At 49.1% G+C, this 15,315-nt stretch overlaps 3 protein-coding genes across 21 annotated transcripts in view; 2 read left to right on the top strand and 1 right to left on the bottom strand.

Annotated features, from left to right (window-relative positions):
- Emid1 (EMI domain containing 1) overlaps positions 1–965 on the top strand; it is a 46,854-nt gene extending 45,889 nt beyond the window's left edge. For all 4 annotated transcript variants that reach the window (XM_021177367.2, XM_085829129.1, XM_029483064.1 and 1 more), the window contains one exon: positions 269–965. In XM_021177367.2, the coding sequence (XP_021033026.1) occupies positions 269–396 (128 nt within the window). In that variant the 3' untranslated portion in view covers positions 397–965. The remainder of the gene's footprint in view (positions 1–268) is intronic.
- Positions 966–1,145: 180 nt separating this feature from the next.
- On the bottom strand, positions 1,146–8,028 carry Rhbdd3 (rhomboid domain containing 3). 7 transcript variants are annotated; one of them, XM_021176801.3, is made up of 10 exons: positions 7,609–7,893; positions 7,265–7,415; positions 6,572–6,762; positions 6,427–6,466; positions 5,333–5,369; positions 3,900–4,088; positions 2,837–3,220; positions 1,893–2,055; positions 1,523–1,807; positions 1,146–1,439 (listed from the first exon to the last, which is right to left on the bottom strand). In XM_021176801.3, the coding sequence occupies exons 6-10, from the start codon at positions 4,045–4,047 to the stop codon at positions 1,262–1,264; spliced, it is 1,158 nt and encodes a 385-aa protein (XP_021032460.1). In that variant the 5' UTR covers positions 4,048–4,088; positions 5,333–5,369; positions 6,427–6,466; positions 6,572–6,762; positions 7,265–7,415; positions 7,609–7,893; the 3' UTR covers positions 1,146–1,261. The 7 variants fall into 7 exon arrangements, with proteins under 7 accessions (XP_021032460.1, XP_021032461.1, XP_021032457.1 ...); XM_021176802.2 differs by lacking the exons at positions 6,427–6,466; positions 7,609–7,893 and adding an exon at positions 7,903–8,028; XM_021176798.2 differs by lacking the exon at positions 6,427–6,466.
- A 51-nt stretch (positions 8,029–8,079) lies between these two features.
- Ewsr1 (EWS RNA binding protein 1) overlaps positions 8,080–15,315 on the top strand; it is a 29,449-nt gene continuing 22,213 nt past the window's right edge. For 5 of the 10 annotated variants that reach the window (XM_085829130.1, XM_085829131.1, XM_085829134.1 and 2 more), the window contains exons 1-4: positions 8,081–8,167; positions 13,071–13,107; positions 13,237–13,288; positions 15,070–15,196. In XM_085829130.1, the coding sequence (XP_085685256.1) occupies positions 8,155–8,167; positions 13,071–13,107; positions 13,237–13,288; positions 15,070–15,196 (229 nt within the window). In that variant the 5' untranslated portion in view covers positions 8,081–8,154. Of the gene's footprint in view, positions 8,168–13,070; positions 13,108–13,236; positions 13,289–15,069; positions 15,197–15,315 lie in introns of all 10 variants that reach the window. The other 5 variants (XM_029483179.2, XM_029483180.2, XM_021176795.3 and 2 more) reach the window with 2 other exon arrangements.

Genomic DNA, 15,315 nt, shown 5'->3' on the forward strand with positions numbered 1-15,315 from the left:
ACAAAAGCAACAACAATGAACCCTAGGGAGTGTTATGTGGTGAGTCTACCCATGCCAGTGAGTCAGACAGACACCAGGCAGCCCAGTGATCTCCATGGGCTGGGGGCTAAGAGGTTGTGGGCAGGTACTAACCAGCCTTCAGATACCCGAATTTCCTACAGTTCCATCTCTAGGATGCCAGGATACCCAGCTACCTCCCAGGGCAAAGAGTGGGTTCCCCATGTGAGTGTCCCCCTGACATAGCCTCTCTCCTTATTCCCTCCGGCAGAACCAGACTTGGGATCCGGGGCAGGCCCTGATGGCACAGGTACCCCCAGCCTCCTTCGAGGCAAGAGGGGAGGACACCCAACCAACTACCCGATCATCACCCCCAGGAGACGCAGCGAGAGGAGCTGAGAGGCTGCAGGCTTCCTCCCCTAGCCTGGACCTGACCCGCTGCCTCCGGGACTGCCAGTTCCTATTTATTAATATCCTCAGGGACCCCTTGGTCTTAGGGGTAGGCAGAGCTCAGTGATGGCAGCCTATACATGATAGACTAAACAGGGACTGGGCCTCAAAAAGTCAGGCCTCATTTGCACCTGGCCTTGTTGGTTCCCTCTGTGAAATGGGGTGAAAAGGCTTTGAAGGAGGGGTAGACGGAGGTACAAGTCATCCCCGCTGCCTAAAGTTAGGACCTGGGACCACCTGGCCCTGCAGATATGCAAGGATTGGGGCAGAAGTCTCAGCTCCCCTCCTGTAAAACCTTGGGGAGTCCTGTGTGCCCCTCGTTTTCTGGTGCTGAGTTTCCACCTGAGTCCAGGCTGCTTAATCTAACTGAACGGTCGGTGCTTCTTACATCAGTTCTACCCCAGGCCCCCTGCTCCCATGTCCTATGTGGGAATGGGATGTGTACAAGGGACTCCTACTCCAAGTGTCTGCTGCAGATGCTACGAGTTAATATGTACAGGACAATAAACATCCCTGCTTGACCCTACTTCACTTGGTCTCTATGTGCCATCCAGGGCAGTCAGAAAGGGCCACCCAAGCCAAGGATATAGGGGGCAGGATTCTCCTGCAACAGCCACACATTCACTGTTGCTCACTCCTTCCTCCATGATGCCAATACAGAGGAGCCAGACATGACAACTGACACTCAGGAGGCCAGGTTGGAAAACAAATCAGCTTTTATTCTTACAAAGTACCAGGGAAACATGTTGGGGCCTCGTCCTACCCCAGGGATGCACTCAAGACCCCACCAAGCCCTCAGCAGACAAGGAAAGGACTATGAGGTTCCAGTGCCTGTGCAGTGGGCAGGGCTACTCCTTCCCTCAGTCACTAGGGCCTCAGTGTCCACTAGCCCTTCCACCAGCAGTGACACTGCCCCCTCTACACGCCCTGTAGCTGCCAAGGCCACTGCAGCCTGCTCAGTGGGGAATCCCATGTGCTGTAGCTGCTGCAACCTGTGAGGCAGAAACAAGGAAGAAATGTCAGGGCAGCATGGCTCCCACATCAGGAGGCCGCACCCCTGCCCACCCTGCCTTACCTTAGAGAAGACAGAGAGGGCTTTGGCAACCATAGAGAGCTCTGGGAACCCTGAACTGACGCATCAAGAAGTGAGGCCTGGATCCCTTCCTGTAGCATCTGCTCGTCTAGGGCTGCCCACATCGTCGTTGCTGAAGCAAAGCTGGACCCAGCCCAGTCCAAGCCCCTCTCCGAGTTCTTCCATGTCAGCTGTCCAGGCCCCTGGTGTGGTGGAAGCTGAGCAGAGCCATCACTGTGAGGCCAGGAGTTTGAGGAAGCCAGGTAAGGAGGTCTAGGGGTGGCAGGCCTGTAGGGACAGAGGTGGATGGCCTGGACTGCCAGCCACTGTTACAACTTCCACCATCCAACCCTGAGCCCGACCCCACCCTCACCTCACTCCAGCAGGATAAGTGACAGGCAGCTCACCCAGATTGCCCGGGGTGGGAAAGAGCCTCAGTGGCCAGCATCGGGCCAGAGACTTGCAAAGGGCACCTTCCTGTAACACCCGCAGTCTCCGCTCTGAGAGCTCCAGCCACTGGAAGGCCCCAGCAGCATCTACCTGCCCAGGGCAGGGCGGCTGGTCAAGGAGAAACAGAATGGCGTGGGAGAAAGGCCATGTGTGGGCATTCCTGTGTCTCGCCTTGCTACCTCCCTCAGGACCACATTCTCCTTCACATCAGCAGCTCAAGCCAAGAACAAAATGCACTACCTGAAACCAGTCAGCCAGAGGGGAAGAACTTTCTCCCTCATCCATCTCATAAGCCTCTTCTTAGATCCTGTGTGCCTAAAGACAGCTCCTCCTCCTGTCAGCCAGACTTGTGTGACTGGTGTCTGCATTCTGAAATGACCCTGTGACTCACATACAGCCTGAATGGCTATATGGGTCAGCCTGTTCTCTTCAGTGGCTGTTTTTCCCATATCTTAGGAGCAAAGCTGATGTTTAAGATACCTGTACCACGGGCCTAAGTTGGCACTCTGTTCCCAGAGAGCCTCAGGCTTGCTCCCACACTGAGCCTTCCTCTCAGTTACGCCCTGTACCCAGCCTGCCCATCTTAGCTTTGATGCTACCTTCACACAGGATCCAGGTTAGTGACTTCTCAGGCCCCTTCACTTCTCCAAGCATCTCATAGGGTTCTTTGATTATAAAGGACACCTACCTCCACTTGGCCATGAGCCCTGTCCCCAGCCCAGAGCATTGCTCAAAAGAAGATGTGTCAGGAACAGGTGTTTGGTGACCTGGCATTGCTTAGACATGACTTCCTTGTGCCAGTTCTTTTCAAGGCACCCAAGAGGCCCAGTGAGGTTCATGTGGTCTCTGGGCTCAGGCAAAGGATACAGGCTAGGCCAGTGAGAAGGCCACAAAGGAGCTGCAGGAAGGGTGGCTCAGAGCTGAGCAGCAGGGTCAGGGCCAGCAGAAGCCACGGTAGCAGCCATGGTGGCAGTGTCCTCTGAGGCCATCCAGGGTGGTGACTCTGTCCCGCCAGCATAGCTAGATGGACAGGCATATAGCCACAGCCTCCAGCTGCACCGGACACCCCAAGGCCCGCCAGCAGCACAGCCAGCAGCCCAGTAGCCAGGGCAAGCACGGTGGAGTTGTGCAGGAAGCGCACAGTGCCCAGATGGCACTCCTGCCACCAGCCCAGAGTAGGCAGAAGCAGCAGGCTCAGGAGCAGGCCTGGCAGTGCAGTGTGGCCCAGAGCATGGGTCAGCAGCCTGTGCACTGGGAACAAGAAGGGTCAGGTCAGAGGGGTGGATTGCCCTTTACTAGGGCCACCTGTTATGGCAGCCTGCCCTACCCAGGAGCTAGGATGTTAAATGTCACTACCTAATCACTGGTAGAGGATACCAAAGTCTTCACAACACCACAGCTACGCTCTAGTTATATCACTGTGAACCAACGCACAGCAACCAACTGCAGAGTGTCCCTATGTCTGGGCACACCGAAGCTGACTGTCACAGTCACCAACTCTCTTCTACATCTGGTTAATAGCACTACTTCTAATAAAAACTGCCTGCTAGAACCACCCACTCCCACAGAGCTGCATGACCTTAGAAAAAGCTCTGCGCCTCCCTGAACATTTGGGTTCTTAAAATGTAAACTGGAGGCAAGTTTGTAGGAAGTCCGTGTTTGACTGAAATCCTTAGTCCTTATTTCCAGGGAAAGCTGTCAGGAAGGGATGCGATCAGCACTCCTACCCATGCCTTCCATCTCACCTTCTGCACCTTTACAGGATGCCCTGCCCTCCTTCTTGACTGTGGATGAGCTGTCAGAACACTAACCTGCCTTGGGACACTCTGCCCTGTTCCTGTATAGCCACCATAAGGTTCACACTAATGCCACTCACTAACTGCTTTCAGGCCCTAGAGCTTCCTTCAAGGTCCATGCAGCCAGTCCTTACCCTGCCAGGGTTCCATTAGCAGCTCTGGAGCCAATCTGAGGCTGGGGCCAGCCCCCAATAACCACAGGCAGCTCAGCAGCAGCATCAGGACTGAGGAAGCAAGGGGCAGGGCACGGGACAGTGAGCCAGGGGCCTCCCAGGCATGCATATTTCGTTGATGGCAGTCAAAGGTGGTCCTGAGGCTGTAGGCTAGGGATAAACAAAAACAGTAGCAATTGTTTTTGCTGCTTTTATCTCTATTTTACCAGTGACCCCATTTTTGATTGTTTTTGATTTATGTATGTGAGTACACTGTAGCTGTCTTCAGACACACCAGAAGAGGGCGTCGGATCCCATTACAGACGCTTGTGAGCATTCTGGTTGTTAACCTGTGCTTCCTACTGGCATTCTTTTTTTTTTTTTTTTTTAATTTAATTGTCCAGTTAATATTCCAGTATATTGGGGCTGCAGAGATGGCTCAGTAGATAAGAGCACTGACTGCTCTTCCAAAGGTCCTGAGTTCAAATCCCAGCAACCACATGGTGGCTCACAACCATCCGTAATGAGATCTGATGTCCTCTTCCAGCGCATGAGTAGTGAGTGGATCAGGGAAAGGTGGGTAGAGGGGATAATAGGTAGAGGCCACCAGGAAGAGAGGGGTGGGGTTTTCCAGTCAGGGCCATATAGACGCAGGAATCCACTGGGGCTTTCAGACAGCAGGGTTTGGTTTGGGTTTTCTCCTGCTTCATCTCTCAGCCTCAGGAGAGGTATTAACAGTACTATCTCCATTTATATCCTCCCAGCTGTCCTGAGCCAAATCTGCCATTGGAAGTATCTTCCCTATATTGGTTCTCCTTTTTCCGAGAGATGGGGGTTGGGGGTGTGGCAAGGCCTTGGTCTCTGAACACTCCAATTCCCGCTGAAACTCCACACTTGGGAAAGTATGTTTCCACCTGGGTCTTTCAGACATTCCCCAGATGGGAGGTCACCACCTCTACCCTGCGCTCCTCCTGCCCTTGGTTTGGTCATTTTGTGTTGTACTTGCTTTTTTTTTTTTTTTTTTTTTTTTTTCATATTGAAAAGATGACATCGCCCCAGAGCCAAAAATAAATGGGAATTGGAAAGAAAAAAAAAAGTGGTTGCTGGAATTGAACTCAGGACCTCTGGAAGAGCAGTCAGTGCTCTTAACTACTGAGTCATCTCTCCAGCCCCCCAGTGACCCCATTTTACAGAGGGGGAAATTGAACCTGCAGAGGCAGGTCCAATAGCTTGGCTGAAGTGGGCTCAAGTCCCAACCTCTGTTCTTACTAGCCACCTTCCTATCCTACCTGCCCACATGTCTGGGATGGGACCAGCTTGGCCGTGCACAGCTGTGATGCTAGCACTCAGGAGTGCAGACATGGAGGACTGGAGTACAAGATCATTAGAGATGCAGACAGTGGGAACATACTCACCTAGCCATGCACAGGCACCTGGATTTGCTTCCCAGTGCTGGACAAAGAATAAAAGAAAAAGTTAGGAGTTCTTGGCTACATGTTGAGTTAAAAAACCAGCCTGGGTGATATGAGACCCAGTTTCAAAAAACAAAACCGAGTCTGGTGGGCCTTAAGTCTTAGTGGAAGATACAAGACCAGACAAGTTAAACTGGGGCCACTCACTGCCAAAAAGATGGGTATATTCCCCTGGGAATGGCCTCAGGTGCCTTTGACGGGGGTGGGGGTGGGGCAAGGGCAGCCAATGGGACAAGCAGGGTAAGGCTGAAAGCGGGCTACGAGAGCCTGCACTCCAAGCTTTACAAGGTGATTACAGCCGTGGCACCGGACCCTAGCCTCATTTCGCAAAGGATATTCCAGCGTCTGCTGCCGCTTTCTGCGGTGTCCCTGGCCACGCGTCCTAATCTGTGGCCTGCTGATTCTGATACATTTTTCCTTACAGATGGTAAGAAAAAGGGATAGAGTGGAGGCCCACAACTTTCTCTTTTTTAAAAGTTTTTTTGGTGTTGTTTTAAACAAATCTCAGCACGTAACCCTATCCCTAGCCTGGGATAGGAAATTCTCCTGACTGTCTAGGTGTTAAGTGCTGGGTCACAAATCTGCGCCATTACACCTGGTTCAGCCCCCAGCTCCTCCTCAAACAAACCCAAAGCACCACCTATTACTCATGGCAGGCACAGAGAGCTTACAAGTAAAGGCGCAGCAGCTGCTCCAAACTCTATGGTCTTTCCCTGCCCATAGAGCATAGCTTCTCTCCTGTACTCTCCTCTCACACAGCCTTTCCTCCAGGCCCTCCCACCATTCCAGGGCAGTCCTCTGAGTCTCCTACTGAGCTGATTCAGGGCAGAAAGCGATTCTACTTAGCTTCCTTGTCAAGGCTTTCCCTTGCAGATGCCAAATATGAAAATCTCCTCTGCCTGGCCTTTCCTCCATCCCTCAATAGGCCATCTCCTACTCACTCTGAATTGTCAATGTTCCCTTCCCATATTGTGAATTTTATCCTAATGAGCAAAGTTTGGCTTTCCCCCACTGAAATGGCTTGTCTCCAGACTCACCAGGATACAACTCCTTGCACGTATTCAAGGCTGGTGTTCACTGGAAGACATATTAGCATAGTCCCAGGTCCTGCTGGGGTGAACTCCACCCTTTATTTTTGGTACTGGGTTGAAGTTCAGAAAAGCAGGCAGATTTCACCCTTACCTGGAGGCAGGGTCACCTAAAATGAAGCTTCCTCTTGCACCTTCTCACAACCATTCCATCCCTGGGCACTAGGGGACAGGTCCATGGACATACGGAACTGGGCCTCGAGTCCTCTGGACCAGTCTCTTCTCTTTCTTGGCGACAGGAATGGAAACTAGGGCCTCATACATCATAGGCAAGCCGTAACACTCCTGCAACCATATCTTCAATTAATAAAACGGAACTTGTAAGAATCCAATAATGAATCCAGCTGCTCCTCCTAGAACACAATACACGCCTTTCTCCCCTTCAGATTCCGACCGGCCTCTAGTGAGACACTGTGAGTGGCGAACTAACAGACTCGGACGCCTGGATCTCTTACCTGAAGGTGATTTTACATAAACTGGGAAACTAGGGGGCTACACATCGGACTCCCGGCTCCCTTCCCTGCCTGCCCCGGGCCATAAGATCGGGCGGCGAAGCCACGCCCATCCTCAGAAGGGTGCGACACGCCTACTTCTCCCACATGGACCCTGGTTTCTTCCGAGTCCTCGCCCGCCATGCTAATGTTTGTCTGTGTCTGTCCACCGTGTCAGTAACTCTTAGAAAAGCAAAACCAAAAACCCCACCAATCGCCAAGAGTCCGCCTCAGTGTCCTTCTGGAGTCCTTCTGAGTCAGAGACCTCAGAGCTATGCATATCAGACCCTGCCTACCTTGCAGGGAAGCCAGGAGGACAGAGTTGGGAAGGCAAGGACAAGTGTGGCGAAGCTTCCGGGCGGTGCACAGAGGGGAGGCCCGGGGTCTGGGTCGCATTCAGCTTTGTAACTTTAGGGAAAGGACTCAATTTCGTGGGTTCTGGGTTTTCTGTTGAAACAAGGGGATGGGTTGAAGGACGATCACAGGGCTTCTCCACCCCGACCGTTACTGGGGTCGGGCGCGGCATTCCCGGCCTCCCTCCCAAGCCGACGGCCCTCGGTCCCCTCCCCCGCCCGCTCAGGCCACGCGTCCAGGGGCCTGGGGAGCATGTCCTCCCACCCCCACCCACCCACCCACCCACCCACGAAAACCGAGCTGGGGGGCCCGCCCGGTAAGTCCGGCCGCCGGTTCCAGGCCGAGCCCTCGGTGCCTGAAACCCGCTGCGCGCACACACGGGCGCGTGATCCCGCCCGCCGATTAGTCAGCAGTTGTTCCAGGCCGGCCGGGATCCCTTCCCCCAGCCCTCCCGCCAGCCTCCGTCTCCCTCCAGGGCAGACTCTTCAGAGACGGTCCCTAGAGCCAGCGGGCGTAACCATTCCGAGCCACCGCGCCTCGCGCCGAGGAGCTCTCGGGTTCGCGGGTAACCCTCGCTCACTGGCGCGCTGGCCCCCGAGGCGCCTTTTTTTTTTTAGACCACGCGTCACGTCCGGCTCTTTGGGAGAGGATCGGGTCAACGGTTTCGGGAGCGAAGAGCCGGAGAGCACCGGTTCGCTCCTCTTCGGCCACCCCCGAGGCCTGGCCCGATGGTAGCGTCCGAGGTTGCGGGTTTCGCGCCTGCGCAGTGCGGCGCCTAGGGGGAACGCGACAAGGAGACGGACGTTGAGAGAACGAGGAGGAAGGCGAGAAAATGGCGTCCACGGGTAAGCGGAGTGGGATCGCGGTCGCGCCGGCGACAGCTGGGACACCCAGACTGGGAGGCGCTGGTCTCTGGGGGTGGCAGGGATGACTGAGTGAGGTCGCCGAAAGGGGTTGGAGTTCCCGCCGCGGCCCGACGAGCTCGGGGGTGGGGGGGACCCGCGTTCCCTTCCCCTCCCCCACCAGGCGGGCTGGTTCTGGAACCTTTTGGCGGCCGCGTTGCGCGCGAGGGCCTCGCGGTAGCTGAGGCGTGCAGAGCCCGTCCAGGCCTCCTTTGTGTGGTGGTTGTCGGGGCCCGGTGCTCCGGGTCTCTCGCCACGTGGACCGGGCCTAGGACCTCCGAGGGCCCGAAGGGGACCGCGGCTGGGCCTGGAGCCCGTCACCCCGAAGGCGCGTGAAGCGAGGTGTCTGATGGCGGCTCGAGAAGCCGTGGCCGGTTTCCCGTGGAACGTCTCCTCCCATCGCTAGCCCCAGGGCAAGTGTTTATTGTGTAGGGACTCAGAAAAACAAACAAAAAGCCGTCGCGAAGGTGTAAGCTGAGGGGCGCCGGCTTAAGAGGGGAGCCCCATTATCCCCCAGGCCTGGCCCGGCCCGGCGCGACCAAGCTGCCCCCTCGGAGGGCTCCCAGCCCAAGCCCAGCGCTGGCTTGAGCTGGGACCTAGTTGGTTCCCCCAAATCTTCGTGCTCCCCACTCAGAGGCTTCGATTTAATCATGAGTTAACTCCACCTCCTTCCCTACCCAAAAAGCAGTGGCTTCCCAGTGTCCTTTTCTCAGCAAACGGCGCGGGGGATCGGTTGTATAACAAGGTCCGTCTGGATCCGGAGAGGAGACTCGTTTTTCCAGAAAGAAATTTCTAGCAGCTTTGATCCAGAAGAGGCAGAAAAGCCTCGGCCCCCCACGTTTCTGTAGGCCTGCTCGTTAAACTAGCCGGCTGATTTATTCCTTGGCCCTATTGAGGCCAGGGAAGAGACCCATAGCGGATTTTGAAAGTCCAGGGCGGGAACTCTAGAACGTGATGGATATGTTGTGGTCCTTACCGAGAGAATAAGTGTAGCCTAGCCCTCACCTGCAGTTTAGAATACAGTTAACTGGCACAATGGCGGGTTTTTTTGTTTGTTTGTTTGTTTGTTTTTGCTTCTAGCGGAATCTAGGGTCTGGTGATGTGGCCTTGGAGGCAGGAGGAGAAAGCAAGGGGGATGACAGGAAAAGCTCTGGGTCCTTTATTTGGCTTAGGAAAGCTTCCAGCATCACAATTTGACGACGCAAACGATGTAGTTAGTAAACAGCTTGCTTTTGGTACCAGGCTACCCAAAGTGTCCCTAAGAGAAGACTGAGATACGACTACAGTCCAATATATCCTAGTGGAAAATGGTTTCCTTGGTGGTCCTTTTACCCTTCTCTTAACCTCTAAAGCCCAAGAAGGCAATTGCAGTTCTTCTGCTTGATAGATCATTGCCACTTTCTAGTCATCTTTGTTATCAGAAAATGCTGATAGCACCCTGAACCAAATTTAAGTTGAAAAGTGTGCTCTGCTATACCCACAGTCCTGGCCCTGCTGAGGGGACTTTATTAAGGGCTTTCCTGAAAAACTTAGTTTTAGACCTTTTGGCGATGCACCGGTGCTGGGAGGGCAGAGGTAGGTGGTCTCTGAGTTTGAGGACAGCCAGGGCTACACAGAGAAATCCTGTCCTAGAAAAAAAAAATTTTGTTCTTGAGCCTTTCAGTTCTTAAAATAACATTTTTTTGGTCCCAACAAAGTTACCCTTGCTAGCTACATGAATTATGTAGCCTAAAGCTTCCTATTCAGCTTGGCTAATGGCTGCCCTGAAGCAAGCCACTGCCTTAGGGGAGTAATGGTTCCCCTCCTCTGTATCTTGTAGAACAGTAACTATAGAGTGTGTCCAGGAAAGCAGAATTACAGTCTCTAAATAACTACCAGAACAAAAAGTAAAACATTATTAGCATTCTAGGGTGCCCCTACATCATAATCCCTCAGCCTGCTTTTGTGTGTGTGTGTGTGTGTGTGTGAAGTGTTTACGTATCTGGGCATTTAAAGACTTATTTTTTCAATTGTTAAATTATGTGACCATTGCTTCAGTGTCATGCTTGTAGGTAGATAAACATGGGGGGGTCGCTTTTTCCTTAGCCTACCAAATCCTTTGGTAGCACCCTCATCTGAAGTGGTTGGCTGTTCTGTATCAGCATTGCCATTTTTACATAACTGCTCTTGTGTAAGTTTTTGTAAACATGGAACTTAATGCCAATGACTCAAAAAGCCGTTTTTACACAGAAACCTCAACGAAATGTAGGTTGCAGTATTTGCTTTGCTGTTTGTTTTTTATATAAAGAATGTGGCAAGTAGCCAGTCATGGTTTAATCCTAGATTGGGGAGCACAGCATTTGAGGCCGGCTAGAGCTACATAGTGAGACCCTGTCTGTAAATAAATAAATGGCAGAAAGGCAGACAAAGGAAGGTAGCAAGTAGGCATGGAGGTACACACCTATAATTTCATCACTAGGTTGTAGACAGCCATATGGGGTCTGTAGCAAGTTTGAGGCTAGCCTGGTCTATATAACTAATTAAGGTCAGCCAGCTAAGTAGTTAGATCCTGTCTCAGAACCACTACTTCACCACCACAGAAAATGTAGCTTTATTGGAAATGCTTCAGGATTTTGTGAGAGGATTATTTTCTTCATTGTAGATATCTTTTGGACAGTTTACTGATACTATTGGTAACCAGAGCTCTGAATTGAAGAGTGTTAGAAGGAAAGTAGTCCCATGAGGTGCAGAAAGGTTGAGAGAGTCAATTTTAAGAGATGAGTTCAAGCCAGGTGGTGGTGGTGGTGCAGGCCTTTAGTCCCAACACTTGTGGGGCAGAGGTGGATAAATCTCTGTGTTTCAAAGCCATCTGGATCTACGGAGTGAGTTCCAGGACAGCCAGGGCTGTACTCCGGCTGAGAAAAAGCCAGAGGAGGAGCGGAATGAGTTCAGGAAAGTACTGTTGGCTAGGGATTGTGAAGCAGACTTTGCATGGAGTATGCCAGAGCCTTCCATGAAGAAAGATGTCAGCTGTTACATCTGGGTGAGGGACTACTTTCTGATTGGAAAAGAAAGGACCCTTTTGTTCTGTCTTAATGACAGTGCTGTCTTTGAACACCAAACAAAATATGTATTCTTGTGGAGAGGAAATAATTGAGGTTTTTTTTTTTTTTTTTTTTAATTCTCTGCATTTAAAAAAAAGTGCCCAAAACGTAGGTAGCTTTAATTCGGTGATGTTTTGAAAACATAGGCATTTATTTTCATTATTTAACACCTCCATAGTTCAGATTTCGTTCCTTTTTTATTGGTTTTTTGAGACAGGGTCTTTTATAGCCCTGTCTGTCCTGGAACTCACTATGTAGACTAGGCTGACCTCAAACTCATAGAGATCCACCTGAGCTCTGCTTGAGTGCAGGGATGAAAGGGGTATGACACCTTCATATGAGAAGGAAAATTATAGGTAGACTTAGTTACAGAGAAGAAAATTTGTGATTTTTGTTGTTGCTGATGTTGAAATCATTTTAGGTTTTAAGAAATGGCAATTGTGAACCTAGAGCAATTTTTCCTGTAGGCCTATTAAGTGCTGTTTTCCTTTGATAGTTTTTGGAATTGTATTAACCTGGTCAGTTGTGCGTACATTATGCTGAAGTTGGAACCAGGGTATCCACACATCCGGTATAGTCAGGGGAATGAGCACATAGACCGACCACTTATATACTCCTGTCCTTGTTGGGGTGTTTGTTTGTTTAAGACTTATTTATTATACGTAAGTACACTGTAGCTGTCTTCAAATGCGCCAGAAGAGGACATCAGATCTCATTACGGATGGTTGTGAATCACCATGTGGTTGCTGGGATCTGAACTCAGGACCTTTGTAAGAACAGTCAGTGCTCTTAACTGCTGAGACACCAGCCCCACTCCCATCCTTTACCTTGGCTCCACTGGGGTTTATATCTTTTTGTGATATTATGAAGATAACAGCTCTTGATAGCAGGACCCTTTTTTAGATTTAATGACTATCCTGTTTTCTGTCTTTTTTTTTTTTTTTTTAAGATTTATTTATGAGTACACTGTAGCTGTCTTCAGACACACCAGAAGAGGGCATCAGATGCCATCACAGATGGCTGTGAGCCACCATGTGGTTGCTGGGAATTGAACTCGGGACCTCTGGAAGAGCAGTCAGTGCTCTTCCCCACTGAGCCATCTCTCCAGCCCCCATTTTCTGTCATTCTGTTTCACTTGTTACTGTTCTAGGGAATTGTGGTTGGTCTTACCTTAAGGGATAGCCTGACAGATACTGGACATAGTAGCTTGCTCCTCTAATCCCTTTACTGACTCTTCCTCAAAACAAAAATGCCAGGAGTGTTGGTGACTTTTAATCCCTGGGGTGGGTGGGCAGCAAAGACTGGATCCATGAGCTCAAGGCCACCATGGTCTACAGTTGGGACTAGGCAGAGAAAGCCTGTAAAAAGCAGAAAGAAAGAAATTTTAATACTTCTGTGCCTCTTTTTAAATCTGACAGTGAGGTTGATGCCGTTTTGTGGTCTTGGTTTATACCTAAGATAATGATAGTGTCTTTGAGTTGATAGTTGGTAGTTGAGATGGGTTTATGGTTGTAGGGTATCTGGCAAGGTATTCCTGCCAACTCAACTGATCTTGACTTCATTAGCTAGCACCATATTCAGACTTTGTTTAGTTAACTGACTTGACTTAATTGGTTTGGCTTAATTGAGAGATGAGATGTGCTAACTGGGATGTGTCTGCATATAGGTCCACTCTATAAACATTTAAGAATTATTACTGCTTGAATTCCATCTATCTCTTTCCCCTTCTTGTCTAGGCTAATAATTTCTCTTGTTTCTTCTAGATTACAGTACCTATAGTCAAGCTGCAGCCCAGCAGGGGTAAGTCAGCCTTCTGCAACAATAATTTGTTAATGTTTTAGAGTATGAGGCCTTTTGTAGTTTAAAGGATATGTAGTAACACAGTCTAAATGTTTTATAGTCAATTCTTGTGTTTAATTCTTTTTGCAGCTACAGTGCTTACACCGCCCAGCCAACTCAAGGATATGCACAGACCACCCAGGTAATCCCAAAGACAAGGATGTATAGTTATATCTTCAGTATAGATGTTTCAGCTGACCACTAAAATAGTAGCTAAGAGATTTTTTTTTGTTTTGTTTTGTTTTGTTTTTAAGACAGGGTTTAATCTGTGTAGACCTGGCTGTCCTGGAACTCACTTTGTAGACCAGGCTGGCCTCAAATGCAGAAATCTGCCTGCCTCTGCCTCCCCAGTGCTGGGATTAAAGTCATGCGCCACCACACCCAGCCTTTTTAAAAATTTTTATACAAATAAATAGTGGTAGTATTATCTAAGCTTTTAAAACTCAAAAGTTTTAATCTTTCATAATGAGGGTTGTAATGAAACCATTTTAAAGCTGGAAATAGACTTTTTAAAATTCCTAGGCTCAAAGTAAGTGTCTTACTGTGGTCTTGCTCTTTGTGCATATTTTATTATGCTTAATTTAATCATCATAATTTCTAAAGACCATCTCTAGGATTGTTGCACATGAGAAAATTTTACTGCATGGCTACCGTATAACTTGCTAGTGGTTGCACATTAACTAGTGGAGTTAGTTCTGAAAATATCTGTTCCTCGGCTCTTGTCAGTATATCAATCTATGTTAAAAACCCAGAGCAGGAGCTAGAGATGGCTCTTTGGAAAAGTTTGCCACCAGCCTAACAACCTGAGTTTGATCCCCAAGATTCACATAGAGTCAAGGGAGAGGCCTAGCTCCTAAATCTTGTCTTGTACTTGTACCATGGTATATGGTACACATATACCATGATACAGGTACACCCCTCCACTAGTCAGATTGAGTAATTAAAACTTAAAAAACCTGGAGCTGGGATGTGGTGGTAGAATGTGTGCCAGCACTGCAGAAATACTTAAGGGGGAAAATTGACCAGGAGTTGGGAATATAGTTCTTTGGTAAAATATGTGCTATACTGGCTCTAGGCACCAACACCTCCTCAAAAGCCAAGGATGACAGACTCTAGAATCTAGAAAGTATTGCCTACATTACCAAAAATTAATTACCTCACTGGGCCTAGTGGTAATGCATGCCTTGAATCCCAATGACAGGGGCATAGGCAAGTGGATCTCTGAATTTGGGCCACCCTGATTTACAGAACAAGGTGTAGGCTGGGACTGCACAGTAAGTCTCAAGGGGAAAAGGAGAAAGAATTACCTCTTAATTCTAGAATGGTCCATGCTAAAAAGTAGATACTAACTGTCATGGGAACATCCTAGGACAGGCAGGAAGTCGTGCTTCTCAAAGGCTTTACTTTTCATTGGTCTTTCAAATAAATCACAATATGAGCATGTTAAAATATCTGAAAGAACAGCTCGTTCCTTATCTAATTTTAAGTGTATTGATGTCCGAGTTTAAAAACCATAATCTTGCTATGCTGACAAACATAAGAGAACATGAACTGTTCTGGTTTGTTTTCTTGAAGTAGAATTAATAGCTTTTATTTTTATATCCTGCTGAAAATCTGGTTTTCAGCAAGATGCTGGCTGAATCTTGGATTATCAATCCCTATGTGCTGTCAGTTACATGGTTAACTGAGATTTTTGCCTAATTGTTTCAAGAACTTTTTTGTTTCTAGGTTGACTAAAACATGAAAGAACTTATATAAAAATTCAGTTTTTAAGATAATTTCCTTGTTTTTATAATTTCTTTTTTATACCAGAAAGCAGTATTTTGTACTTTGATTCTCCACTTTATGAACTAATAAGTTAGGTCATTACTTGGCTAAGCTACAAGGTTCTCTTATGAAGCTATTTCATGAATTTCTTTGGAGCAGGCATATGGGCAACAAAGCTATGGAACCTATGGACAGCCTACTGATGTCAGCTATACTCAGGCTCAGACCACTGCCACCTACGGGCAGACTGCATATGCAACTTCTTACGGACAGCCTCCCACTGGTAAGGCCAGCCTTCAAGAGACTAGGTGATAGTGTCAAAGGGATTTGCTGAAAGGCCTGTTATTCATGCTCTTAGGTATATACTCTGGTCTGTATGTTGACATCTGGGGATCTTTTATT

Source organism: Mus caroli, unplaced genomic scaffold, assembly GCF_978045245.1.
Source record: "Mus caroli unplaced genomic scaffold, Mus_caroli_1 scaffold_13, whole genome shotgun sequence".
NCBI classification, from domain to species: Eukaryota; Metazoa; Chordata; class Mammalia; order Rodentia; family Muridae; genus Mus; species Mus caroli.